Here is a 27,194-nt window from a genome sequence, read left to right as displayed (position 1 = left end):
ATAAAAGGCAGCAAGGCAGCAAAACTGCACAAGAAAGTGGATTACAATGGAGATGATCAAACTTGTCATTTTGTTTCTACTGCTGACGAACATTTTGTGTTTGGATGGAGACAAGCGCATAAGTCAGGTGAGAAATATATTGTATTGCATTGTATTAAAATTACCAAAATAAAATGCCTATATCGACTATTGCATTTATTTATTTTTATTTTGCTAGATCAAACGTGAAAAGTCAGATTTAATTAAAGATATCTTGACAAGAATGGCCAGAAAACCACCACCACCTCAGAGATTTTACAAGAAAAATGCTGGTAAGCCTGAAATTCAATCAATATCTAAAAAAATAAACTGATTTGGAAACATTATTTTTGATATACGTTTCTCTCAAGCTGCAAGAAGTCTGGCGGCGCGTAAACGTAAGTAAAGACCTGATTAATGTGTGTATGAAAAAAAAGTTCCCTCTTCTATATATTTTTGCCTTCAATTTGCAGTACACAAGTTTCAAACCTTTGTCGGTCTGATGGGCAAAAGGAGCTGAAGGCGCGCAAGATGCCTGTCGAGATCATTTACCAACTGCACGAAGCACAAAGTACTTGCTTTTCCAAGTAACCTTTAGCCTACATTATTATAAAATATATATACCGTACGTAGACGATATATTTGGTTTCTGTTTTGTTATTTGTGGTCATATTGTCTCTTGTATTTGATACGATAGCGACCTCCAGTGGCAACTTGGAAACCTGCACTAGTCAAGTGACATTATACACTACAGTACTTTTGAGTACTAAAGCCACACTGAAAATGAAAAATACTCATACATTACTATAAAATATATGTTCCGTAGGTGGACGATAAAGTATTTTGTTTATTCGTGGTCATAGTGTCGATTGAATGCAACTATTTGGCAGGATAGCGACCTCCAGTGGCAATTTGAGAACCTGCGTCAATCATGTCAAATTATACAGTTACTTATGAGTATTGAAGTCACACTGAAAATTAAAATATTTTTGTTAAAAAATGGTAATGATACATTTTTAAAATTCCTCATTCATCATATTGCCATAAAATTGCAATTTAGACTGGTCAGATTAGGACTTTTTATCTACTAAATGAGATCTCAAAGTTTCACATTTTCTTCTTAAAGAATACATAAAATATTTATTCTGGAAAATGGGGAGTTTGCGGTTATAAAACCCCAAACTTATTCCAAACCTCACTGATAATCAGGGAATGAAAAAAAAAACATTACATTTTTTCATTCTTAAAAAAAACCCTCATAAATTTGACTTTTGTTATATCCCAAGTGTTTTATTGAACAGCACAAAAACAATTCTTGTATACGGTTACTTGCAATTTTTTTGGGGCATGGCCCTAACCCTCCTTGATGTTTTATGAGCAGTATGTAACAACGAGTCGACCATATGATCACAGGTTTATTAAGTGACTTTGTACAATACAAATGAAAAATAACATTAAAAATACAAGAGATGGAGTACATAGCCAAAAGCAAAAAAAAAAAAAAACATGGTGTTGTCTCTTCATTTCCCACTGGCATTGAACGCAGCGTGACTGACTATTATTGTTTTTTTGCTTATTATTTTCTTAAACTCGTATTGTGGCGTCTGGTTGATTTATAAAACTTATAAACATTGGACGCAGCTCTCACGTCTGAGTAGTTTTTATTTATTTTTCTTCTACACATACAAAAGCAGGCCTTACTTCAGCTGGCTCGGTATATATTTATATAGAAAAATAAAACTAAAGAGAAATATAATACTTTTAACATTATATAAATGGTGGTCCAATGCTTGCGGTAGATGGCTAAACACGCCAGGGTGGATAAGAGAAAAAAAAACAAAAAAAACGATACATTGTGGAAATAGGAAGCATAAGCCAGGAGTTGAGTCTATAAAAAGGCCAGAGGTGTTTTTTTTTTTCCTTTTGTTTGTTTTTTTTTTTTTTTTGACTGGGAAAGGTTAAATAGCTCCAGCGAGTACTTTCAAAAACAAAACAAAAAAAAGATTCATCTTCCTGCTGCATCAAAACATGGAAGAGCGTCCGCCTTATTTTATTGTCTATTCATATTTATGGCCTGTAAACAAATGCGGTTGTACAACCGTCCCCCAAAAAAAATAAAATAAACCCCACGTAAAATAAAAAGAAAAAGGAGCGCAACAGGAAGGGGCCAGGCCAGTTTTACAACAGTAAGAACAACACCAAAAACAATAATAATAATAATTAAAATAATAATAACGGTTTGGCCTTTTTCTACTTTGATGTTATACAGTTGTTAAGGTAAACACATTCTTCAATGATGATGAGTCCCGAAATTGTGTGCGAGTGTGTGTGAGGGGTATTTCTCAATGGATTTGACACACGCACACACACACAGCGACAAACGCATGGTGCAGGAACAAAGGAAAGAGGAAGATGGGATTTAAGGTGGGGGGAGGGGGGGGGGGCGTCAGTGCCACACACTGATGGTGCCCTGAGCGGCAAACGTTGGCAAAGAGAACTAAGTGGACGCAGGCTGGTCCTTGACGACTGTCTCTTTAAAAGATCTTGCCTTTCTTTTTGTTCTTCTCCAAAGTTCTGGAAAACAAACAAACATCATTAACAATCATTTCTAAACGCTGTACACACACAATATTAAAATAGGAGATTTGTTTTTTGTTTTAAGGCTGGGTGATTCATTGATTACATCAATTAATTTGAGTTTGGTGCAATTTTGCCAATTTATAAATTGCCAATAATGCGTTCCAGCCTTTCCCCAAATAAAATGTCTTTTCTTAGTTTTTTTATTTGTAAAATAGCATTCTATAATAGTGTACTTGATAAAAACGTAAGAGAAATTCTGGAATTAAATATAAAGTACACATTTTTTAGCCACTTTTTCATTGTGCTGCTTCTTCTGATGTGCACACCATGGCCACATGAGGGCAGTATAAAACATGCAATCAGTTCTCAACTTCTCACTAAAAAAAAAAACAAAAAAACATATTTCGCAGATCTTCAAGATTATATGCCTGTGAGTATTGTTATATTAGACATCTACATGTGTTGCTGCACTGTTTGTGCTCAAATATTTGTTGCTTAAAGGGTTCTAGCACCGTGACTTTCCCATTATGGTTTAGCATCAAGCTAGCGGACTATAAGGCCAAGTTACACGGTTGTTTCAAATCCACAACATCTGGGTTTCTAATTTTATGTTTGGCTGAACAGTAAACTTCAACTTGTTGGAGCCACAAGCTGCGCGCCTAATTTGGACAACTATATGAGCAAGGGTCTTCGATATTGCGTGTGCGCTGACGTGCCGCTGTGCCTGACCTGGAGGCCTCCAGTTTCTGCTGCTCCAGGCGCTGCTGGGCCTCCCAGTTGGCTCGCTCTTCCTCAAAGACGCGTCGCTTCTCCTCCAGCTCCTTGTGCTGCGCCTCCAGGTTCTTCTTCATCTGCTCGTGGCGCCGCTGAAGCTACTCGTACAAAACAAACGCACACGTGAGCAAGGCAATAACCTATCTACATATGGGAAACTTTTTTAAAAGAGGTCTGTGCTTCTAAGCCACAAACATTTTTCAGGGATCACCACATACAAATATATATATATCACCTCTGCTTCAGAGTCCTTGAGCTTCTGCACTTTCTCCTTGACTTTCATCTCAAACACCTGCTCCATCTCCATCTCCATCTTCTTCATCTTGGTCACGTGCTCCCGCCGCTCCTCCTCCATCTGGGCCAGGGGACTCCTAGACGAGCGAGCGCGCGCACAAACACGGTAATCACCATGAATGACGGACGGGGCTTTTCGAAAGGCTTCTTTCTCGTGTTCATGCACACGGATGAGAGGAAGAGAGCAGCGGGACAGAGAAGAATCGGCACTTGGACCTGGAAACATGCTGACTGGATTGCATGCCCTCTCTAAGCAAGGTACACACAAATCACAGAGAAGCCAATCCAAATTGAAACAAAATAGTGTGGACAGACGTGCGAGAAGCTTTTATTTTTATTTATTTTTTTACCCTGAGGCAGACACGCAATGTCTCAATTTGTTAGTCCAAAGCCAAAGCTTCGGCCAAGCTTACACCATCAACAGCGCAACCCTATCACCAAGTCCGCAAAATCTCAAATGTGTGTACCCCGCTTAGATTGCAACCTCTCTCTCTACGAGAGCCCGCTGATAGCCAGAAAAGTGATGACAAACAGTGCCACGGCTGCTAAATTGTCCGTTTGACAGGCTGCGTGATTCTTTGGCGGTTAGCCCAGAAACATTAGCCACCAGCTGCTCCGAGGCAAGACGCAGGGAAGAGGCGGAAAAGCCGAAAAGGAAACAACAGAGGAATGAAAAAGGGATAAGGTGTGGGAAAAAAAAAAGTGGATGAACAAAAAAAATGAAACGACCACTTACATTCCTTCGACTGCGTCAAGTCTAAAAAAAAAAAAAAAAAAAGGGACGGCACAAAACAAACACACAGCATGCAATAATGAGCTCATGCACTAAAAGGTGTCGCACATTGTGAGCTGCGTGTTAGCAGAGTTACGATTTTAGCTTAGCGTGTTAGCGCCGAGGGCTAAAACGACAAACCTTCTATTGTGTCTTGTTTAAAACCTCATTCTACACATAAGCGCACAAACAGCACTCACTAAAAGTTACAGATAATGATCTTTGGGGTCAAATTTCAGGATGAAGCCAAAAGGCACTTAAAGCCTTCACAGGTGAAGTTAATTTGTTCACCTTATCGTGAGGTCATCCTGACATTGCACCCCAGAGGTCGATGTCCCTCACTTTCAGCGAGAAGTTTATGTTGGACATCTTACTTGGTGCTCAGTTGTCCTTTGGCCCGGTTGTTCTCCACGCCGTTGTAGGTGACGGCAGCCAGCTTCCTGCTGCGGTAGTTCTCGTAGTGGACGTTGTTAGTCACGTCCTTCAAGTCCTGCATGTGAGTCCTGCATGGACAACAAGCGTTTCGTTTTCAGCGGTTTTGCAGAGCGGCTAGGCACAGTTGTGTCATTCAAAATGTAACCGGAGGAGTACCTGATGAGCATGTCCCTGAGGATGGTGAAGTCGCAGTGGTCGCTGTTCTCAACTAGGAAGGAAAACAGCGTCAGTAAAATATTATCTAAAGTGCAAGAGGCCTTCTTCGTGTACAGACTGAGAGCTATAGCCCATTTTTTTTTTCCGAAAATGTAATTTAGATACAAATTGAGTAGAATCACCTATCAAGCGTCAAAATAACGAACAACATTTTTTGATTAAAGTCTATTTTTATAACTGAAAACATGATGACTCAGTAGGAAAGGTCTTCTCAATTTTGTTGAATTATAAAAATCACAATTTGGTAAATTTACACAACACCGCCTCCACGTGAGGTAACTCTGCCCATGACTTGGCATAGTGGCTGTTTTTTTGTTTTTTTTTTGTCTACAGAAGTCTTCAATAGCTCCAAAAGACATGGCGGGATATGTCATGCATCATTTAAATTTTTTTTTTTTTTTTTTTAAATAAAGCGTGCTTGAGGGATTGAAAAAAAAAAAATCTAGCAAAGTCACCAATTTGGCAACGAAGTAGCTCTCACACCTAAGGCTACCGTCACATGGTTAAAAAAATACTAAAACATTTACAAGCAAGATAATGCACATTGTATATTAATGAGTTAAGATGTTTCCTATCCCGTCTTTTTGGTTTTTGAGTTGTTCTTTGGCTTTTTGGGTGAGGTTCTCTTAAGAGGCACTAAAAATACCACCTCAACGCAGCAAAGAAATAATTTACTTTCTCATTGGTCACTCTTTATCGCCTTTAAGTGTTATTACTGTGCAATGTGCAGGTGTGTTGAATGTCTTTAGAAAAAAAAAAAAATAAAAAAAGTCCAAACCTTCTGCAACCCCCCAGGGGTACTGTCGTCCCCTGACGCGTTTGCTGTTCACCTCGATGATGGTGTTGCTGCCCACCACGGCCAACGGCAGCTTGTCCTGCAAACAACATTCACATATCTAAGTCTGAGTGTCGTCATGGCAACGTCCCCACAGATACAGTGCTCACAATACATTGGAAATTTGGCGCTTTCAGATGACATTTCAAGATGAATTTAAAATACTTCACCCTTTATACGCAAACTTATGGAAACTTTGGAATGCACATGTCCAACGTTTTGAGTTCATCCTAAAATTTCACCCATTATCACGAACTTCTTGTGAGAAGCACATGAGCACAAGTTCTACCTTAATCTTCTTCACTAGACGGTTCTCCTCCTCATCATCCGTCTCGGGAAACTCGTAGATCTTGATCTTGTGCTCCTGAATCTCCCGCATGATCTGCAGGCAAGAAGAGAGCCCATTTTAGGACGTCCACGACAGCAAGAGGAAAGACAAGGATGCCTTGAGGGACATTCGGGGTGAGGGTGGGGGCAATGGAAATTGTTGACCTGCTTCTTGAACTGCTGGCATTCCTCTGGCGTAAGTGTGTCTGCTTTGGCGATCAGTGGGATGACGTTGACTTTCTCGTGCAGACGCTTCATGAACTCGATGTCCAGGGGCTTCAAGCTGTGGCCATGTAAACAAACAACTGGACATTAGCCAGACTGATACGAAACAGAAGAGATAACGCCTTGAACACAAATGATTTTGAAATCAGAACAAACGAGTCAACCAACGTGACGGAACAGATCGGGTCCAACTTCTGAGGTTCTGTTTGACGCACTCAGGGGCCACAATATTAGGTACGCACAATGTCATACAGAGCATAAGCAGTATATAGAAAGTCTTGAGCACCATTTTCATTAAAGTAGCTTTGTTTTTCAAAATAAACCCATGAAAGATCGCAAACAAGCAGCCTCTTGCCCTACCGAACCGGTTCGCAATAAAGAATCTCTCGGTTCATGATAAGTCCTTCTTTTGGGATTCTTGGAAGTAAAAGCACACAAAGTAAGAAAGCATCTGTGACAGCAGAAGGATGTTCGGCATGTCGGCGTGACCTCGCAGTCATGAGAAAAGCAACAGAGTTATTCTTGGCCCGTCCGCAAGCTGGGTAAATAACCCGCGACATTTATGGCAGGCTCACACAGAATGTTTGCGTATCCTTCTACTTTTTGTTCAGATTTTTAATTGGCACACAGGGTTAATCCCACAAAAAAAAAAAAAAGGCACAAAGAATTTCTACGCAGTACCAAACAAGTTAAACAGCCTCGCTATCGGTACGAAAGTATGCTGTTTGCTCAAGAAACAATTATCACTGACGTCAATTTCAGTGACAAAATGGCAGCGCCCTGAGAGTGATGAAAGAGGATGATGAGCCTTATTTCTAGAGCAGAATATTAATGAGAAAACCGTGTTTAGACAAGAGGCGACATCGAAAAAAATCCTTGGGTTCCCCTTTTGAAATGCAGCGTGACTTAAATGTTTGCTCGTCATCTGACATCCATCTCCAAGATAGCAGCCCTTCAGAAAGCACAACCTTGTGCAAGTGGCAACACATTTCGATTGAATCACGCCAAACCACAAATATGCACATGAGCAGCGTGCTTATTTCAATTCATAAGGGGCTCTCGACCCTCTTTAGAGGATTAAGCTATTTGGTCTGATGGACTTTTATGTACTTCTTTCCGCAGTACATTCAGCAGAAACGCAAAGCCACCAAGTATCAAGTTGGCCCTTTTTTTTTTTTTTTTATCTGTGGCTTCACGTCGAGCCTTTTTATTAAAAACACGTGTGCGGTAGCTGTGCTATATGGAAAGAATTTGGGGATGATTAACAGCCAAATTGTCTGTCATAAAAAAAAAAAAATAAATTTAGAACGAAATAGGGTAGCGTAACCTCATGAGTCTCGACATGTGCTTGAAGGCGAGAGTGCAGCCTGAGGACACAGCTTGCACAAACACGGCGCCTCGTAAAAGAGGACAGAGGGCGCTTTATTGGCGTGTGCCCACGTCAGACCATAGACAAACTACTAAGCATATAGATCAGATTCTTTTTCAGGCACTCCCAGTCAAAACACATTTGAAGATCTTAACTCATTCACGACCAGCCCAGTAAAAAAAAAAAAAAAGGATTTTGACGTATTTATCCGTCAATGGTATTGAATGAGTTAATCAGCTGCTGGCCATTTTGTCAATGCTGCCTCCATGGGGATTTTCTTTTTTTTTTTTTTAAACGAGACAGCTGACTCAGTGTGACATTAGGGGAAGATAAGGTGCAGTCGAAGGGAAAGCACGCTGCACAGTCAGCTGACGCAATGAGATGGTAGAAGAGGTTTGTTTGCGACGCTACACAAGCAAAATCTAAAACAAAGACAAAAAAAATAAAATAAATCTTTATCATTTTGCCTGCAAGTTTGGACCAAATTTTGCTTTGACTTGTGGGCAGAAATGTGAAACACCAGCGCTTGATGGGGGGGGGCAGTGAACTGAAGTCACTTCACAACAAACAGCAGCTTCTAGCTGTTTATTGCCATTCGGCAGTCGAAGTTTACTGTCAAACTTAACGAAAAAACAAAGAAAATTGGATGTGTGCTTAAAACAACAACTTAGCGTTGTTGGAAAAGTCTGCCTTAGCTCAACGCAAATAAACATTGCAAAACGCCATAGGCAGGCAAGTACATAGCATCAGCCAAAATGTTACAACCCAACAAGCAACATATTTGAATACAAACGATGGAGAAACAAATGTAGACAGACAACCTAATGCTATATTTTCTTTATCTTTGTCCATGATTGGCTAGCCGCTCAACCCAGAAAAGTGCTCCTGAAGTTGGTTACATTTTGATTGGTTTTTATTTGTTTGTTTTATAACAATTCTATTTGGTTTTCTTTTTCTGTAGAGAAAGGCCCTTTAAAGATGTGCAAGGTGATGTAAAGCTCTACTTCTCATGCTAGCATCGTGAGTGTGCGCCACTCACCCGTGTCCCGAGGGCGCGATGAAGTAGAGGCAGCAATGAATTCGGCTGTCCGGCATCTGCCGTCTGTTTACCCGCGATTCCGAGTTCAGGTAGTCCTCGAACTTGCTGTCGATGTGGTCGATGATTGGCTGCCAGCTGCGCACACGTGAGACGTTATGGCGCGGGATGGACTGAGCCGTTGTCAAGAGTGTCAAGCAGAAGTGGCGGAAATACCAATTGCTGTTGTCGACGGCATCGCCGAAACCCGGGGTGTCGACGATTGTGAGCAACAGCTGCACACCGCCTTCCTTGATGAGCACTTTGGACTGTTCCACCTGACACGGGACAGAGGCGTAAAATAGATTAAAAAAAAGAAAATAAAAACGAATATGCTTTGAACTCACGATGAAAGCTGTCAGAAACTTCTTAAAAGCACAATTCAGTCAGCTGTAACAGAATAAACATCTAACAAGCGCATTTGTACTCGGCGTCCACAACTAAGTCCGGGAAGGCTACGTGCACACTGACACACACGTCACTCACCAGGCCAAAGGCCTTTTAAATCCGCAGACATTCTGAGTGGTGGACGATAAAATAAAAAAAATATCTGCACCTCACATGCATATTTTGCACAATTATCGTTGTTTACTAATACAAATACATTTTTATCAGTTTACTCAAATAATCGACAGGCTAATCGTAAAAAGAATCAATTCTGAAAATATCGGGTAGAAAAAGCCCTACAAAAGCTTGCTCGTTTTGCAAGCTGTCAACTTCTTCTTTCCTATTGGCTCTTTTCTCAGCCAAAGGCGGAATTGAGAAGCTTTCGTGGATATTCCGCGAGTGACGATGCACACTCCGCCGTTAGCTTTGTTTGCTAGCGGCTCAACCAAAAGAGTCAATTCAGCACAGCAGAAGATAAGGCAATCAAATTATACAGAACCGGATGACTATTACGTCGAACAATGGTTTTATTTTGTTCAGTTGCCGTTCAACCAAAGCAGTTCACCTATTAAGTGTAGGTTTTTTTGTTTTGTTTTTGTAAATTGTCCACGTCCTCTTTAAGCCCCATTGGAGCGATATGACTCTAATCACTACGAAAGAAAACAAAACAACTTTTTATTGTTCCATTTTATGAATACAACAATGGATTCCTTTTATGACCTTAACACGTGTTCGCATGTTAACATTGTTTAGTTAATAAAGCGTACAGTATGATTGATCTCAATCGGCAATTGCACAGGACTTTGGAGGTCCCCTCTGCAAAATCATTAGAGCTGCCGGCTATCGTCACACACGTACGAGACCGGCGACATGTCGGAACAGGTCGCCCTCGCGCTGCGGTATGACCTAACTATGCTGAAGAACTGGTAGAACATCCAAACATTGGTGTCGTCACCCACGAGACTGACAAAGGTGCGCATTTGTGTCATTAAGGAAACGTCAAGGTTGAGCAAGCTAACACAAAAAAAACAAGCGGGACAAAGTAGACATACACTTGTTCTATTCTTTATCTACGCCAACGGAAACTGGTTCAGTGAAAAATATTTGGCCACTGCATTCTTTCTACGCTACAAAAAATAAAACATGAGTCATCCTCCACGTCATTTGGTTCACATACTTGTCCAGTGTGAGTAGTTGACGTCGTGACGAGAATGTACCTGGACAGTCTTCTTGATTCGATGCGAAGGTCCGGGATACTCCGACGAGTACAGATCGGTGAGGAAGAGGGAGTTGATCAGCGTGGATTTGCCCAACCCCGACTCACCTGGAGGAAAAGTCGCACAGGGAAACGATTTAAAAACAAAAGAGTGGGAACGTATCACAGCACAGCCGACCCGTGCATGCTTGTGGTCCGGCACCTGTAGTTTGTTTTATTTTTGTTTCGTCACAATATCAATGAATATTCCTATCGCACCTGCATCTTAAAACGGATCATGCTGGACCTTTGTCCTTCCACAGCAATTAAGTGAAGACAAAGAAAAAAAAAATGTAACCAGGCAGTACAAAAGCATCTGTGCATGTGAATGGATGTTGGACAAGCAACAGAGCATCTCATTGTGCTACTTTGGAGCCTTGTCAAGCTGCGGCGCTCCAGCATGGACATGGGCCAAAGGATCATGAGCTCACGCGAGCATTGATCCTACTCCTGCCCGTCGAACGTTCAACAGAAGGTGGTTGAAATTTTTCTCACAAAAAAATTAAATAAAATGGCGACAGCACAACACTAGGAAGCCGTGGCGGACGCTGGTGCTGATGCCTTCTTCACTCACACCTCCTCCCTTGGTGACGTCCTGTGTTGCACCGCGGGGCCATGTGGACTCCATGCGAAGCACAGCCAAGACAAGCACAACACTGTGTGTGTGTGTGCGTGTATGTGTGTGTGCGCTAGCCAGAGAGAGGCAACACAAAGAAAACAAGCCGTTCACTCAAAATGAGCCTCGAAAGTTTTTTCCATGTTGGCTCACGTGGTGCAAATGAGCCAAAATGAGAACATTTCTTCCAAACACAACGGATGTAAAATATGGCAAAGTGATTTTTGGAGCACAACGGTGGCCTAATGGTGAGCACGTCTGCTTCATAGTTTCATGTTCTGCGTTCAAATCGTGGCTCTGTCCTTGCGTGGATTTTCAAACTCATTTTCATGGTGGCCCACATGGCAGTTTTTGGTCTTTCACTAAAGTGCTGTGATGAAAATTATGCAAATGTAGAAACGCCTCATGCTCTTGTACGCCACTGCCCCTGTGGTGACTGTTATATAATGCTATATGCATTTCATAAATTTAATTTGGAATGAAATGTCATGGGAAAATGTGTCTAATATAGTCATATTTCGATGTGCTGTCTTAACGATTACCCATTTTATAGCACGAAGGGATATGTTGAAGATAATTGCTTGTAAAAAAAAGTCAAGAAAAATTGCAATTACAAAGCGGATTGTCTGCCAAAATAAAATAAATCAATTCAGAAAGAAACACGAAGCACACTTGGACAAGTAACTATTTTTAGACTCAATGGGCCGTAGAATATTTTTAGACGGAATCATTCCACCAGTTTTTGCGTCATAAAACAACAACGTGCATGAGAGATGCGGTCCCGCACTTCCACACTGGATTTCGCTACCGTGGAGATGCTTAATATGACTACTTTGATAAAAAGACATGAAAACACACGGAAGCTCTCATCTCTCGTCAACGATGCGCTCGCTAACACGCATGGAACGTGCTCAGCTGCGTGTTGAGCAAAAAGTTCAGCACGAGCTATTTCCGAGAGACGCGCCTTTACGAACACTCGATCCCTGCACAGGAAATACTTGTGACCCAAGCAAACATTTCCCTCCTAACTGATGAGCCGGAGAAGAATCTCTGCATTTTTTTCCTCCCCCCCCCCCACCGGTGTTTCTGCAAGATGATGCCGCAGATTATTCCGAGCCGCCTCCACATCTTTTTTCACTTGGCATAGACAAAGCGCGGCGCTTGTCCTCAGTGTATAAATACGGCTCCACACACAGACGCACACTCAAAGTGACACGATCTTGTCTCAACAAAACAAACCACAGTGAAGACATTGAAATGCCAAGCGCCTTCGGGGGAGACAATGAGACAATTGAAAGAACAACAAGAAGGCGGGCAGCTTGTGCTCTTACCGACGACCATCAGGGTGAACTCAAAGCCCCTCTTGACCGACTTCCTGTACACTTGGTTGGGGAGGCTTGCAAAGCCGACATATCCTTCAAGGTTCTTCTGCTGCTGCAAGACAAACGTTTCAAAGAAATCATAGGTATCGTTCAATCGAGACATATAGAAGTACAAATTCAGCATTTAAGGGACTTTTTCCAGCGGACCCCACCCCAGCTATATCACAGAACATCATTCGGAATTCCGGCTTGGATCTTGGAGTTCCATACAAGTCCAAGTTTAGAGTTGCACATCTTCAATGTAGCACCAGCATGAGCTGGTTACCGGGATTAAGGAAGACAGCGGTTTAGGAAACATTTTTTGAGACGTCAATGCAAGCCAGGTGACACGACCCGCGCCCACTCCCATTTTTGGCGCAACTTTTTTTTTGTCGACAATGGCTGGAATAAATACTATAAAACAACCCATTGAAGCAGATAACTCGTAAGGTTAGAACTTCACAAAGTGGTGAAGAGTATTTTCTGAAAAATACACACATTTATAGTTGTATTCAATTTTGATTCCGTTTAGAAAAATTCTGTATTTCATTTTAACTTTACAAATGGAACACTGCCAGTTACATGGAAAGGTTATTTTTAAAACAGAAATCATCATTTCTTGCGCAAAAAATGTTTCTTTCTAAAATATTTCTAAGGTAATATTTCTCTCATTGACATTCACTGACTTTATGTTTTGAGACAAAAAACACATTTCGATAGGAGGGCTGTGGGCGTCCATATTAGTCCACTCTGCAATTCTGATTAATTGCCTCAAAGGAGCCACGTAAGGATGACTCGAATACTTACAGCTGTTTTATGCAGATCAGCGTGCGAGCAACGTTCCGGCACCAGGAAGCAAATCGAGGGGAGAGCAAAAGAAACACAAAATGAGCATCAGAGCACATGACAGACATACCTCGCTCTCTCACAACTGCTGTCGTATGCTGTAAATCTTCCAGTAGCAGAAGACATTTGACCTGCACGCCGAGTATTACACAACATTTATGTGATGAAGAAAAAGGCTTTTTTATTCCTGCGTTTGCGGAGGCGGGAAGAAGAGCATCTCCTCCGGCCCTATCGCCGCCCACGTGCGCTCGGCGGAATGGTCATTAATAAATGCGTTTTTTTCCCTACCACACCCACATTATTTCCCCCAAAACTAACGCGCCTGACACATTTTCAAGAGGAAGTGGTGGCCAAGGAAGCCAGCATTGTAACAGAGTCCACCTACGGTATTTTGATTGATGCTGGCTGAGACTGTGTAGTTGCTGGAACAGACTGACACTACATTTTCATCAAAGATGATTTGAAATATGAGCATGGTCTTTAGTCAAGTTGCCACTGTAAATTCAATTTGAAATCACAAGTCATGGAAAATTTTAAACGTTTCTTTTGCTCCGGACTGCAGTCTTTGCAATTTGAAAACGGCATTGAACCTGCTGTATCGCTTTGTCGATTTGAAGTTGATTAATTATCGAGCCCTCGTCTTGAATCCTGCAGTCTCATGTACACATGCTCTTCATGTATATTTCGTTTCAAAATAAAATTTGATGAATTTTATTTTTTTTATTACATCTGCACGCCATTTTCTTTTGAGTAATGTTGCAAGGGGAGTTTAAAATTAACTCAATTTTGCAATCATAGATTGTGGAATATTAGACTATTGAGAAAAACATATGTCATAGTCAATTACTAAAGTTTCAAAGTCAAAGCAAAAAAAAAAAAAAAAAAAAAGACAATTGGCCACGTAGGAGCTTGAAAAGCTCACCTGTAGCTCAAGCGGCCGCTGTACATTAGGTATTCACGTTGCATTACTTTTACTTGACTTATGATTTTGTTATGCTTAAAAATTATTAATGTGTGTGTGCATATGCATATAACAGAGTGACAACCGGATCTCTGACGATACCACAGACCCACTATTATAAACACATTGTCAAGCAGTCAATTGACTGTAATCATATAATGAATCACAGGACACTTAATACGCTCTTCAGACTGCAATAGTCTGAGACCAGTGATTTTAGAAGTCAAAACATGCCCTGTGAGAGACAAGATCCACTTTAATCCAGATTAGAAAGCAGCAGCCTGCCTTCTCCTTGCTTAAACCTTGACGTTACATCCTCCAGGTTGCCTTGCTTCTAACAATCAGCAGGGCCATTGCAATACAATTGTGATCAGAATTAATAGAAACACACATGCACGACAATTATGAGGCATGTGTTCATTTTTCTTTACGGGGCACAACTGCGAAGTAAAGTGGCCGCAGATACCGCGTCGTGACTTTCAACTCATTCAATTGATGATAAATAAAACAGTCGAACACAGAGGTGACCAGATTTTTTTCCCCCTCCACAAACCAGGAACAATTATCGAACGTTGTTTAAATCCATAAAACCGACCATGGAATAGCTAATAACCACCTTTGCGTGTCAGTAATAGCGACGAAAGCTTGAACTGAAAGTTTTAAGGGTCGCCGTGATCATAAAACAAGCATAGTGTTACAGTTCATTGGTATTTTATGGAGGAGTTTGCTAAAAGAGTAAGCGACAGGAAATGACACTCCCGCTAGCAGTTAGCCAAAAATGAAGCTAAAGCTAAGCTAGCGTATCCAAGTGGAGGCGGACGACTGGGCGTTGGTTGCTCAGACGACTGTAAAAGCTTTAAAAAAAAGACTCCTCGGTCAGACGTTTCGCATCTAACGCGAACAACGATCATAAACGGGACATTTTTACAAGCGGCGTGGGCGACCTATCTGCTAGACGGTAGCCGAAGGAAGCAAGCACTCTCACCCATTGCGTTGACGCTCCCTGCCGCCTCAATAGCCGATCATTCACGAGCCGACATTCCCCCAGTCTGAGCGCATATACGTGAGTTACGTGCAGTAAATTACGTAACGCCAACCATGCTCGCCGAAGCTGCGCTGAAATCTCAACGCAACTCTTATGTGAATTCTGACGGGAGGAAGTCTCGCGAGGACGACGTTTTCTTTTCAGACCCAGCGTTGTCTCGCGGGGTTTTCACCCCAGGAAGCATTCTTTTTTTTTTCAAATCTTCAAAGAGAATAGTTATAAGTTATAATGAACAATTATTTCATATAGATGATGCAACCAATACTGATAATAAAAATATAATGATAACTGTCCATCATTTAGGTCTCAGATTTTCGGTTGGTAGCGCTTCCCATTTAGAAATACGACGCGTTACTTGTATCCATGGCAACCAGGACTGTCGCTGCTTCCACTACTGTCTCGAGCGTCCTTTTATTGTCAATATTAGGATTTCCTTTTTGGATGGACTGCTAACAACAAAGCAGATTTTCATTTATGATAATGGAGGAAGGGTAAGCTGTGACTTTTAGTTTGACAATATTGATTTGCTTCTAACTAGCCAAATTAACCTTACTGCACACCATAGTAGCTAATTAAATACAACCGTTGTGTTTACCTCCACAGATGATTCAAACAAGTTTAAAAATGTCCAAGCAAGTAAAAAAAGACAGTCGAGGTGACAAACAAGCCTTGAAATCCACAGGAATTCACAGCGAGTAAGCGCAGGCGCCTTCTAGGCTGTGGTCTCCTATGTGTCCGTGACATCATTAAAAAATAATATGCATGACATCATGTTAAAAGAAAAATCACAGGATATCATATTTGTAGTGCTGTTTCTTTGTTGGCTTTATGTTGTTTTCAGTGAGTGGTGTGTGTTGGTTCTAGGTCAGTACTTTGTGTTGTGGTTTTATTTTGGTTCTCTGCTGACCCCATCTTGGGTTTATATTAGTATTGTGATGAAGCTGCGTTGGTCTTTTGTTGTGTGAAACAGTCGCATTGATTTATTCCCACCGATGATAGCAGTTTAATGCACATTATTTCAAGAGCTGCTATCGGCCACAACTCACACCCAATATTTCCACACACTGACTGACCCTTTGGAACTGACATTTAAGCTTACAGTATGTCCCTTCTGCTCTTTCATCTGAAATGTTCCCTTTTTTTCCCTCTTTGTTCTTTCATCTTGAAAGACAGACACACATAAAACAGCAAATAAAGTGCAACGTTTAGCTCGGTCCACGACCAACTATTTACAAAGAGCGCTGCAAAGCATGCTGGGAAGTGTGTGCAGCCTCAATAGTTTGACAAAAGAACAAAGTGCTACATTTCTTTGTGGTTGTTTGAATGCTTTTTGAAATAAATGTTAAATGTTTATTCTCATTTTAATCTGTGCCACATTTGGACCGAATGTGCGTTTGCGCGATGAGCAGCAGAGAATATAAAGTTCGCCCGCCTCACAAAATGAGTCAATGGCGGCAGCGAATTAAACTGTTTGGACTCAGCAGAGACGATTCGGCAAATTTTACATTGCCACAACCCACATGCTTCGGCATGCTACTCATCCCATCAATGAATGTTCCTTACAAGCGTGGCGTGCTTTAAAGAAACAGGTTCTCCAACAGTATAAGATTGCCAGAAATTATTGTTACACCAACCAAACACAAATATATTTACTTTTTGTGCCATTTTTATGTTGGTGCTGTGATGTTTTTTTTTTTATATACTTTGTCTTTGTTCTCTTGGATTCTGTGTGTGGTCCCGTGTAGGTTCTACTGTATGTTGCTTTAGCACCGTGTTGTCTCCAGGGCCACTAAGACTTTCACAAATACTAGCAAGAGCGTCATTTTATTACTTACCTGTTATGTCGGGTCTTCCAGTTTGGTCAGACTATTAAAAACAAGGCTTTTTTTTTTTTTTTTTGCAAGATTTTTTTTTGTTGAATGACATGAGCGTATTCTGTCATAATGCAGGAAAGGTGAGATGTGACTTTGACTAAAAAAAAAAATGTTTTTGCAGGATACCATGTAATTTGAGGAGGCTTCAGGCCCTGCTTGCCAAAAGCAGCCCCAAACAAGAGGTGAAGGAAAACAAAGCAGGCCCTTTGGATAAAGATACAAAGAGGCTCATGTTTCCTCAGGTGTGTGTGTGTGTGTGTGTGTGCGTGTAACAACAATAAGTGGGTTGCTCCGTGTGTTTTGCAGGTGTTGGGTCAAAGCAAAGCAGGCGGCGGGAGATTCCACAGCCCGCACCCTCCCAAAGACAACTATGGGGAAGCCTCCGAGCTGGAGAAATTCAGGTTCAAATGACCACATTAATGTTAGAAATGTCTCATTTAATTCAATTCAATTCACGCAGCTGCGCTCTCACCTTGCAATCTATTTTCAAACGCTAAGTTTATATTCGCTCGCTCCACCTAGATTGCGTTTTTTAAAATACTATTTTTACAGGTCACACGGATTGAGCCTGGCAAAAATCAATGACAAGCCCCTAAAAAGTTACACAATCATTTCTTGGCACCACGATGCCACCAGATGGTATCTGAGCACAAACAAAGTGAGAAGTGAATAGTGAGTTTTTAGCGAAAATTGGTTCCAAAATATAATTTGAGAATACGTGAATTAAAAAAAATGCCAAAACGCAACTACGCGAGAGGTCACTGTTGTAAAAAAAAAAAAAAGTAATAATTAAAATCTATTAATCAGTCAGCCCATACGCACTATAAGTTAAGCTACAATGCCTAAAAAAAATAATATCCCCTCAAAACACATTAAATGCACATGTAAATACACAGTCGTTACAACACATGCGATATTTTCTATACATTTTATACTTGCATTTTTTCGGGTGTGTGTTAAAATATTTTTTTTCAATATATGTCCTTTTGTTGTAATCTTTAAAAAGTGTCATTGCACTATAACATAAAAAGAGGTTACATTTAAAATTAGAAGCTTACGGTATGTCCTGTCTCAGCCTGACTTATCGAGAGCTGAGATGTTTTAGCAGCCACCCGTTGCAGAAGCTTTTTGCAGACATCCTCACCTTGCTGGTCAACAACCGCCTCTGCAGGTAAAAAACAACAATCTGTGTTGGTTCTATCACACAGTAGATATAAAAAGTCATTTGTCTTTTCTTTCGTCCCTGTGCAGTGATTGGATGGAGCTGGCGCCGCCCGATTGGGCCCTCAGAGTGCTGCTGTGCCTGCGTTTGCTCATCAGAGATCCTCTGCACCAGGTGAAAACGTTACGAGAGGTCGTTAATATTGCCCCAGGTGGTTTATGCTCATCGAAATGTCTTTTTCTTTGCAGAAAATTTTCCATCGTCTCCAAGGCGTCCGTTTGCTTGCCAGGGTAAAAATAAAATAAATCTCAGTGGGTTAAACCAGGGATGTCCAAACTGGGCAGAAGTTGAGCTGCATTGCATTTGTTTGCAGACTAGTCAAGTGGCTTGAGATTGAGGCATTTCCTCTTCTTCTTCCCATATCTCATATTTTGTTTTTTGAGTAGTAATTCTCTCATCATAATCATTTACATTTGGCAGGAAGACCAAAAAAATTTACAGCAAGCTTTTGCAGGCCACTTGGAATGACATCAAGGGCCAGATATGGCCCCCACGCCTCAAATTTGATACTTGTGCTGTAGGTTTTTATATTTAATTTTTTATTTTTTATTTTTGCTGCACGTTTAAAAATATTTAAAGAAAAAATACAGTCTAGTCCTCAATTTGGCATTATTCTCATTAAAGTCAAGACCTATTAGTATTAGTAAGATATTAAAAAAATAAATAAATAAAGGTGTAATATCGCAAAGCATTCAACTTTTGCTACATTTTTAATGTGCTAGTGTGACATCTTTCACCGTTTTTTTTTCATGTGACATTTTAATAACTGGCCTGTTTCATCTTCTTATTAGACTAGAACAATGAAAAAAAACAACAAAACTTTGATTTCTCGAGTCTTTCAATGAATCGACATGTTTTCTTTTTGTCTGCTGTGTCAGTGTATGAAGTGCGTTGCTGACCCGCATTTAACATGTGGCCAATCGGCGCTGGCGGCACAGTCTCTGGTCACCATGACGTGTGAGTACCTGATTTAAAAATGTAAAAAAATAAAAATAAAAAACAAATAAAAAAAAAAACAATAATTACAGTCCAAGTGTGTTGTTTTTGAGTTGTACTGATTGCTGTGCAGATATATTCCAGAAACTGTCTGCAGTGGACGATCAACGGCTCTGGGTCATCGAGAGTGGTATTCCCATGGTAAGATGCCGTATAATTCAAAAAGAGCTGCTGTCAGCCACAGCTCACGCCCAGACGTTCACGCGCAGCCTAACCGGCTAATATGACTCCAGGTCCTGATGTCACTCACTGGGCCACGCCCCTTTAAGGAACGCCTCCAAATATTCTCTCATGATTTTTTTTTTTTTATGCAATATTGCGAGGGGTTGGCTTGAACAGATGATTTTAAAAATCTTTTCATTTCATCAAATTACCACGCACATTTGATGAGAAATGTTCTTTTTTTTCTTTGTTGTTTGATGCAATTGACGACAGTGACTTTTGGAGCAATTTTGTTTCCGCTCAAAATGAATAGCGGTCTTGTTTTATCACAGAAGGATAATCTCTAAAAATTTGAAGAATGTCATCTGAGACCTTCAACATCTTTTCATGTTTTTTATTCTGTTTTTCTCTTCTGGTAGACGCTGGTGAAGCTGCTGTCCACCACAGATCGCAGTTTGCTGCTTGGTGCCCTCACAGTGCTAACCACTTTGGCGGAAAGGTAACATCGTGACTACTACTTCCATTTGGATGCTGGATTTTTTTGTTTTTGTTTTCGGTCTAGTTAGATTTTTGCTGCTATGTTTTGCCATCAGTGCTGGAACTACATGGTGGCCAGGGATGGGCATGCCCCCCCCATTGTCACTTTTTGGTCACCCCCCAATCAACATGTTTATTTTCCTCCAGTCCACAATGCAGAGCTGAGATCGGGGAGCTTCCGATTATTGAGAACCTTGTGGTTATCCTCCAGGATTACGACCTGTCATCCAAGAGGTTGGTTAAAATTAATCTCCTGAGCAGAAGTTCTACATCATTTCACACGGCGTTGTCCCAGGATGGCCGCAGAGCTACTGAGGCTTCTCTCGCCGGTGCCACGTGTCCGAGATGAGCTGAGGGACATTGAGGCTGTGCCGGTGTTGCTCAGTGTGTTGCACGAGCCCCACCTCAAACTGCTGTGGAGCGTGGCCTGGATCCTGGTGCAAATCTGCCAGGACGTCCACGCCAGAGGGGAGGTGCGCAGCTGGGGGGGCGTGCACACGCTTTTAAGACTACTCGGCAGGTGAGCGCTGGTGTTTGGTTGGGGTACCTAATGATCTGACCTGTAAGTGAAGACATAGAGGTAAATAGTTTTGGTTTAATGCTAAATATCTACTCCAAACCATTAGGGGGCAGCATTTGTAAACTGAAAGTTGTTGTTTAATACTTTTTATGCAGATACAAATTTGAATTTGTGAATTTAATTGTGCCTAATGTAACTGTACAGCCCACATTTGGAATGGGAAAAAAAATATTCTACCAATTTTAAATTTCAAAATTAAATTGAAAAAAAAAGCTGCCTTCCACTATTGAAACTGTAATTAACTCATTTAATCCAAGCCGTTTTCACAAGAGGAAACACCTCAATCACAATGGTTTTTTTTTCTGGATTTTGACCGATTTTGCAAGACCTACGGAATATTTTGTTCTAAAGATATAAAAATATGGTGCTCTGACGCCCCAAAAAAAACAAAAACGTATAAATACGTCTTCGGGAGGCGGGTACTACAATTTTGAAAACGTATATATACATCTTATGGGTTGAATGAGTTAAGAATATTCAAAATAAGGATAACAATATACACGCGAAAAAAAAGAGGCTGCAGGAATCATATTTTCACAGTGACAGACAGTTTGTCTGCGACCGCTTGCCCGTGGAGAAGCTTTCGAGCACCAGCGCCAGCAGCGTCCACAGAGAACATACGAGGGAGGAGCCCGGACCTCGCGACGTTGCCGACAACGCGGCCCTGCAGTCAGGTCAGTCATCACACATCGTCAACAGCACAGACAAGAGAATAACATTTTTTACAGATGGCCCACCCGAATATCGTCAAGTACTACAAGACCTTCCTGCAAGGTGAGGCTCCCATCTGCCAATCACCGTGAACAAAATGCCAAAATGCTGAGTGGACTGGCTCGCCCTTAGACGACAAGCTGTATATTGTGATGGAGCTGATCGAGGGAGTTCCTCTGCTGGAACGTTGCAACTCCCTGAAGGAGAAGCAGCAGAGTTTCGCAGAGGAACAGATCTGGAACATCTTCATCCAGGTAACAAACTATGTGAGGATCCAGTTTGTGGATTACGGTGTGTTTAGGTGCATATTTGTGTGTGTGTGTGTTTGCGTGTGTGTGTTTATATGTTTGTATACATGTGTGTGTATGTAGATATGCGTGTGTAAATATACACACACACATATATACAATGTGTCCAATAAATGTCACGTCCTTCCCAGATGTGCTTGGCCCTGCGGTACCTCCACAAGGACAAACGCATCGTCCACCGCGACCTGACAGCCAACAACATCATGCTGGGCGACAACGAGAAAGTCACAATCAGTAACATTCCTCCTTTGAAAATCGGTAACGTCACACATGTTTCATCTGGTCTTCAGCGCTTTTTCTTCTCGCCCCGCAGCTGACTTTGGCTTGGCCAAACAGAAGCAGGAGAACAGTAAGATGACCTCGGTGGTGGGCACCATTTTGTACTCTTGGTGGGAACACGCACACTAACTTCTCAAAATAGAAGCGTTTATGCTTAAGAAAGTGCGTTATTGAATTCAAAAAGCCTAATCAAGGAGTGTGTGTGTGTGTGTGTGGTTGCATGCTTGTGTGTCAGTCCAGAGGTGGTGAAGAACGAACCATACGGCGAGAAGGCGGACATTTGGGCCTTGGGCTGCATCCTCTATCAGATGGCCGCCTTGGAGCCGCCATTTTACAGCAACAACATGTTGTCGCTGGCCAGCAAGGTGGCCTACAAACACACACAGACACAAACGACTGTGTGAGAGAATCCAAATTTTTAGTGTGGTCATTTTTGTGTTTCTGTAGATAGTTGAGGCCATCTATGAGCCTCTGGAAGACGGAATTTACTCTGAAAGGCTGGAGGACATGATTACGTGGTGCCAGTATTATTAAATTAGCACATACAGTTCAACAATCCTCTGAGGTTTCTTCTCTTTTTTTCTGAATGAACAACGCATTGTGCGGTTTCAGCAGCCAAATTCAACAAAAGTGGCGCTCTACTTTCTCCACTCCGCTTTCAGCGTCAATCTATTCCACATTGTTTTCATGTGTTGTGAACGTCACAGGTGCTTGAGTCCAGACCCAGAACGACGTCCTGACATCGTGGCGGTCTGCTCCCGGATCGCCGACCTCATGATGAGGCAGATGGACGCTCTGTACGGTTCTCACTGTGTGTTGGAAAAGCGAGCCGAACGCGATAGGAAACGGGCGCAGAGGTACTTCCTGGAGGGGCGCGGCAGCGGGAAAAGCTGTTGTTGCTCAGTCCTGACTCAGGTAGTTGGATTTCTTTGGAGCACGACAGAGCACACACATAGCAACTGTGAACACCACAAAGCCCGACTGTTAACTCATTGACTGCCATTGACGGCTAAATACGTCAATTTTTTTTTTTTTTACTTGGCTGGTAGTAAATGACTTAACTGGGAAATGCTTGCGTAAGGTTGGCGAAATTGTCAATCTTTTTGCAATTGTTCAATTATTTTTCAATTTATTTTAAAAGGTTAACTTGATAGCAAAAGCATTTTTTCCATATCACGGGCTTGATCGGGGCCCCCGGGCCTTGAGTTTGACACCAATAGAATGTTAGCCTGCATCTTTGACAATTTTTTTTTTTGATGAAGAGAAATCCCTTAACACCACATAATCATTGGGAAGGGAAGAAAAAATAATTGTTTGGTTTGTACACTATGTGCCCGATTTAATTGTTGCTTCCAGAGCGGTGTAAGTTTTTAAGATAAACTTTTCCACTGTGCTTCTAGAAACAAGCATTCTCAACAGCTGAACTTGTGCACGTTCCCCCAAGCAGCATTGAAGAGAATCTCACTTTAGGTAACGACTATTCATAACAGACTCGGTGACACAATGATTATCATAGATGTTAATATTTTTTTTTTAGAGGATGCCTCAGATTTTGAAGAAGCAGAAACTGAAGACGCACAAGGACGACGCTACAGTCAGTTGCATGTCTGCAGTTTGTTTGACAAGCTTTTATACTCCTAAGAGTTTTTTTTTTTTTTTTTACGCTGTTCAGGGTCAAAATCTGCCGCCTGTGCTCCACCTCATCTAGCGTTATGTGGGCAAGTCAACCTTTATTCTTTATATTTAATGATGCACATGCCTCGAATGTAGCATATTCCTCTCATGCATCGGATTTATGTACATTTTTATGTTCTATGCACATCTAGAAATGTAATTTAATATTCCACACACCTGTCTTTTACTTAACGACACACTCCGTTTTGAGTGCGAGGTGGTTAAACTTTCAACGGCTTGTCATTTCTCTTCGTCGTAATCGACGCGACAAGCCGAGCTTCAGAGCCAAATTTTTATCTTCAACTCAAAAGCTGTGCTGAGGTCAAACCCAAAGCGATGCAACAGCGCCCTCAACATGGAGCTGGTTGGTCATTACAGTGGTTTTCAAACCTGAATTCCACAGTCAAGCTGGGCCTACCTGTTGAAAATAACTGACCAATATTTTTCATTAGCGTATTTTTTTTAACGAATATCCCATTTGTGCTTAATTGCGAGCAAAAATAAATCAGAATTGTATCTCTTCAACCATGCACTGTAAATCCATCCTTATCGAAATTGCTTTTTTTAAAGTTTCTTCGTGTCCTTTCAGGTTGGATTTAGCCAAGGTGAAATCGAAATCAGGTTCGTTTTGAATGCGCTTATTTCCTGTAACGACTTTGAGGATCTCAATTTGGCCTGTATATTTTTCCCGTGTCAGGAATCTGCGTCTCCCAGAGGAACCTTCGCCAGATCGAGAACCCAATCCACAAGTTGCTGGTGCAGCTGCACAAAGTGCTCTTCATCACTCAAGTCCGTTTTCACCATTGGCTAGTTCTCCTCCCACATCAAAACTTCATTTAAAATCTGTTCCCCTTTCCAGCTTCCTCCAGCTCCTCGTCACAACGTCAAGAGGCGGCTCGTAGAACGCTTCAAGAAGTCGCTGTTCCAGTTTGGCAGTGACCCGCACAACCTGAAGACGGAGCTCAGCAAGGTTGGTCATTAAGCCTCCACTTGGACGACAAATATGGTTTCCTGCCTACATTTCAAAAGGGGAAGTGTCTGTGATGTTTCATTCCTGAAGCTGGTCCGGGCGTCATGTGATCTGATGGAGTCTGGTTCCGGTAGTCCAGACTGGTGGCCTGTGGTACTTCCCTTCACCGGAGACCCTGATGAAGACTCGGGTATGGTTTATGAAAAAAAAAGAAGAAAAAAAAGGTCCCAATAATGAGAATGATTGTGCTACTGCCTCCCATAGGTGACAATCTGAGGGAAGGAGTCACGTATGAGCAGATGCAGGTAGAAATAAATTTTTTAAGTAGGGATACTTTTGGAAAGAAAAAAGGACTCTGGTGGCTGCTTTAGAGTGCCTCATTGATGGCCTTTAGTGCACCAACGCAAAGCACAGAACGCCAGACTTGACCGCAGGCTTGTGTTGTCACTTTGGAGCATCTCGTTGTCACAGGAATGAAGGCATTATTAACAAAAGGGGCGAAATGTTTGAAAAAAAAAAATGGTTGACTCTCCTTTTACTTTGTGTTGTCATCTGCGGCGGTTGGGAAAAAATTAACACGGCAATTTTAATAATGGTTAACAGATTTCTGTTATCAAATGTCGGATGTAAAAGTTAAAAAAAAAAAATATTGAACAAATATCACCCGCGAGCATGTTTCATATTTTGCACCACCGCTAAAACTCGATAATATTTTACAGATTTATAAAGTAAAATATTTGATCAAATTTGATGTTCCTGACGCCCCGACGTGGTTGTCCTCAGGCAGTGGTAGAGGAGCTGCTGGATGAGAGTGGCTACTACTATGATGAGAGCGGCGAGTGCGTGTCACCATGGCAACAAGCTGCTTCCTGTGTGGGCAGCAAGTAGGTTGCACAAACACTCCTTGGTGTGTGCGTGTGCCTGGGGGTGTGCGTGTGCGTGTGTGAAAGCGCAGACTCAAATAGAAGTGAAAAAAAAACCAAGTTTATAGAGGAAATGAGCTCATATAGTCAGGCCTGCTGGCACAAACACGAGCACACTCACCAGGCCAGGACATATATCAATAGGTAGTTGTGTTGTTGCATTGTGATTTGAATTTTGCTGAACCTATATTTAATTTGTAACAGCAGTGTGTAAACATAGAAATGTAAAAAAAAAAAAAAAAAAGTTCATGTCTACAATCATATATGAAAATACTTAAATGATACATAGAAAGTAAAAATGGTATATTAAAAAACTTATACGTACTCATGATTACAATAGATGCACAGTCTCAATAATACTTCAAATACACATAATACTTAAATATAATTTTGAATGAGATCTTTGCGTGTAAATGTATAGAATTATGCATGACATTGATTTCATGTACTGTGATCAAATAACAATTGATCTAAATTCAATCTTTAAAATGAGATTTTAATTTGTTAAAAACTAATATTATGTGCAAATGTAATTTGCAAAAGGGGGTTGAATTATTTTGTGATGATAAATTGCTAAAATATTATATTATTATATATTATTTTACTAATAATGGTGGTTAATAATATATTTAAAACAAGTTGATTAATACATGAATATTTAATATAATTTTCCATCAGGGTTGAGTAGTTGTGAGTGTGACTGTAAATTTATGAAAATAATAAATGTAACAAGTACATTTTTGGAATTTACCTAATAATTATACTCGCTAACAACTACGTTTTAGATATAATCAATGGCAGTGGCGGGCCGTGCATTTCACGCGTAGGCCTTCAGTGAAGTCGTAGTCTGACTTGAATAAATCCCCCTCATATTGCCATCATTTCTGACACTACAGCTGGAGAAATAATATTCAGAAAGACTTACACACTACGGAGTGTTGGCGACCTAGCTTCTCTTGAAAGGTCCGTCTTGAAAATGGCCCCCAAGTGTATCTGCAGTTAAATCCACACGTTTCTCTACTTCAGCCATTGTGGTTTAAAAAAGTAAGAGTATATTTTAGATTTTCGAACCGTCGCCAGTTAGGACTTCCAGGTGTGTTGATTCCGCATAGCGTTGCCCCTCACGAGTCAGTATCCAATCACAAGACGCGTTCATCACCTTCAACGTAAGGCCAGCCGGAAGGCCTACTGTCATCAACTCGTGATTTGATTGGCTTTCGCAACTGTCTATCAACGCCCCTCTCACACGCACACACACACATTGAACAGACTCGCACAATTGTATCTCCTGGATCGAAAGAATCGTGCGTGCCGCTGGTATTATGAAATCTGCTAGCTGAATTCTGATTGGAAAAAAACTCTAACCTAAAAATTCAACACTAGGATATAATACGACATCAATGTGAAGAATATGGTCATGATTTGTTTTGTATTGTGTTAGGCCAGGAGAAAAGGCATTGACGGCCCACCACTGATAAATGCTTAATTTAGGCTTTGTCAAGACTTGGTTGTGTAAGCAATATTTTCTGAGGCCACAAGGGGGAGACAAATGTGCTTTTGGAAACTG

At 41.2% G+C, this 27,194-nt stretch overlaps 3 protein-coding genes across 4 annotated transcripts; 2 read left to right on the top strand and 1 right to left on the bottom strand.

Moving 5' to 3' along the window:
* The first annotated feature begins 12 nt into the window (after positions 1–12).
* Positions 13–795, top strand: LOC148328872 (uncharacterized). Its single transcript, XM_088305747.1, has 4 exons — positions 13–127; positions 218–311; positions 390–416; positions 492–795. Exons 1-4 carry the CDS (start codon positions 47–49, stop codon positions 536–538), a joined length of 249 nt encoding a protein of 82 aa, XP_088161873.1. The 5' UTR covers positions 13–46; the 3' UTR covers positions 539–795.
* Positions 796–1,420: 625 nt separating this feature from the next.
* septin7b (septin 7b) lies at positions 1,421–13,512 on the bottom strand. 2 transcript variants are annotated; one of them, XM_088306429.1, is made up of 14 exons: positions 13,347–13,512; positions 12,510–12,612; positions 10,525–10,631; positions 9,098–9,198; positions 8,885–9,019; positions 6,417–6,534; positions 6,214–6,306; positions 5,868–5,964; positions 5,030–5,081; positions 4,813–4,941; positions 4,403–4,423; positions 3,608–3,743; positions 3,328–3,470; positions 1,421–2,592 (listed from the first exon to the last, which is right to left on the bottom strand). In XM_088306429.1, the coding sequence occupies exons 2-14, from the start codon at positions 12,517–12,519 to the stop codon at positions 2,553–2,555; spliced, it is 1,182 nt and encodes a 393-aa protein (XP_088162555.1). In that variant the 5' UTR covers positions 12,520–12,612; positions 13,347–13,512; the 3' UTR covers positions 1,421–2,552. The 2 variants fall into 2 exon arrangements, with proteins under 2 accessions (XP_088162555.1, XP_088162554.1); XM_088306428.1 differs by lacking the exons at positions 4,403–4,423; positions 13,347–13,512.
* A 2,266-nt stretch (positions 13,513–15,778) lies between these two features.
* nek10 (NIMA-related kinase 10) lies at positions 15,779–26,162 on the top strand. Its single transcript, XM_088306698.1, has 29 exons — positions 15,779–15,882; positions 15,995–16,086; positions 17,387–17,447; positions 17,572–17,666; positions 18,341–18,436; positions 18,517–18,601; positions 18,676–18,717; positions 19,366–19,444; positions 19,557–19,624; positions 20,065–20,144; positions 20,330–20,416; positions 20,478–20,702; positions 21,433–21,436; positions 21,491–21,536; positions 21,606–21,727; positions 21,913–22,015; positions 22,095–22,170; positions 22,296–22,425; positions 22,508–22,578; positions 22,768–22,975; positions 23,461–23,530; positions 23,598–23,654; positions 23,733–23,778; positions 24,324–24,355; positions 24,432–24,523; positions 24,594–24,704; positions 24,795–24,894; positions 24,969–25,009; positions 25,488–26,162. Exons 2-29 carry the CDS (start codon positions 15,995–15,997, stop codon positions 25,590–25,592), a joined length of 2,424 nt encoding a protein of 807 aa, XP_088162824.1. The 5' UTR covers positions 15,779–15,882; the 3' UTR covers positions 25,593–26,162.
* The last annotated feature ends 1,032 nt before the right edge of the window (positions 26,163–27,194 follow it).

Source organism: Idiotropiscis lumnitzeri, chromosome 10, assembly GCF_059441095.1.
Source record: "Idiotropiscis lumnitzeri isolate Australia: NSW breed Sydney's pygmy pipehorse chromosome 10, RoL_Ilum_1.0, whole genome shotgun sequence".
Taxonomy (NCBI): domain Eukaryota; kingdom Metazoa; phylum Chordata; class Actinopteri; order Syngnathiformes; family Syngnathidae; genus Idiotropiscis; species Idiotropiscis lumnitzeri.
The sequence above is the reverse complement of the archived record's forward strand: the minus strand, read 5'-3'. Positions and strand labels throughout refer to the sequence as shown.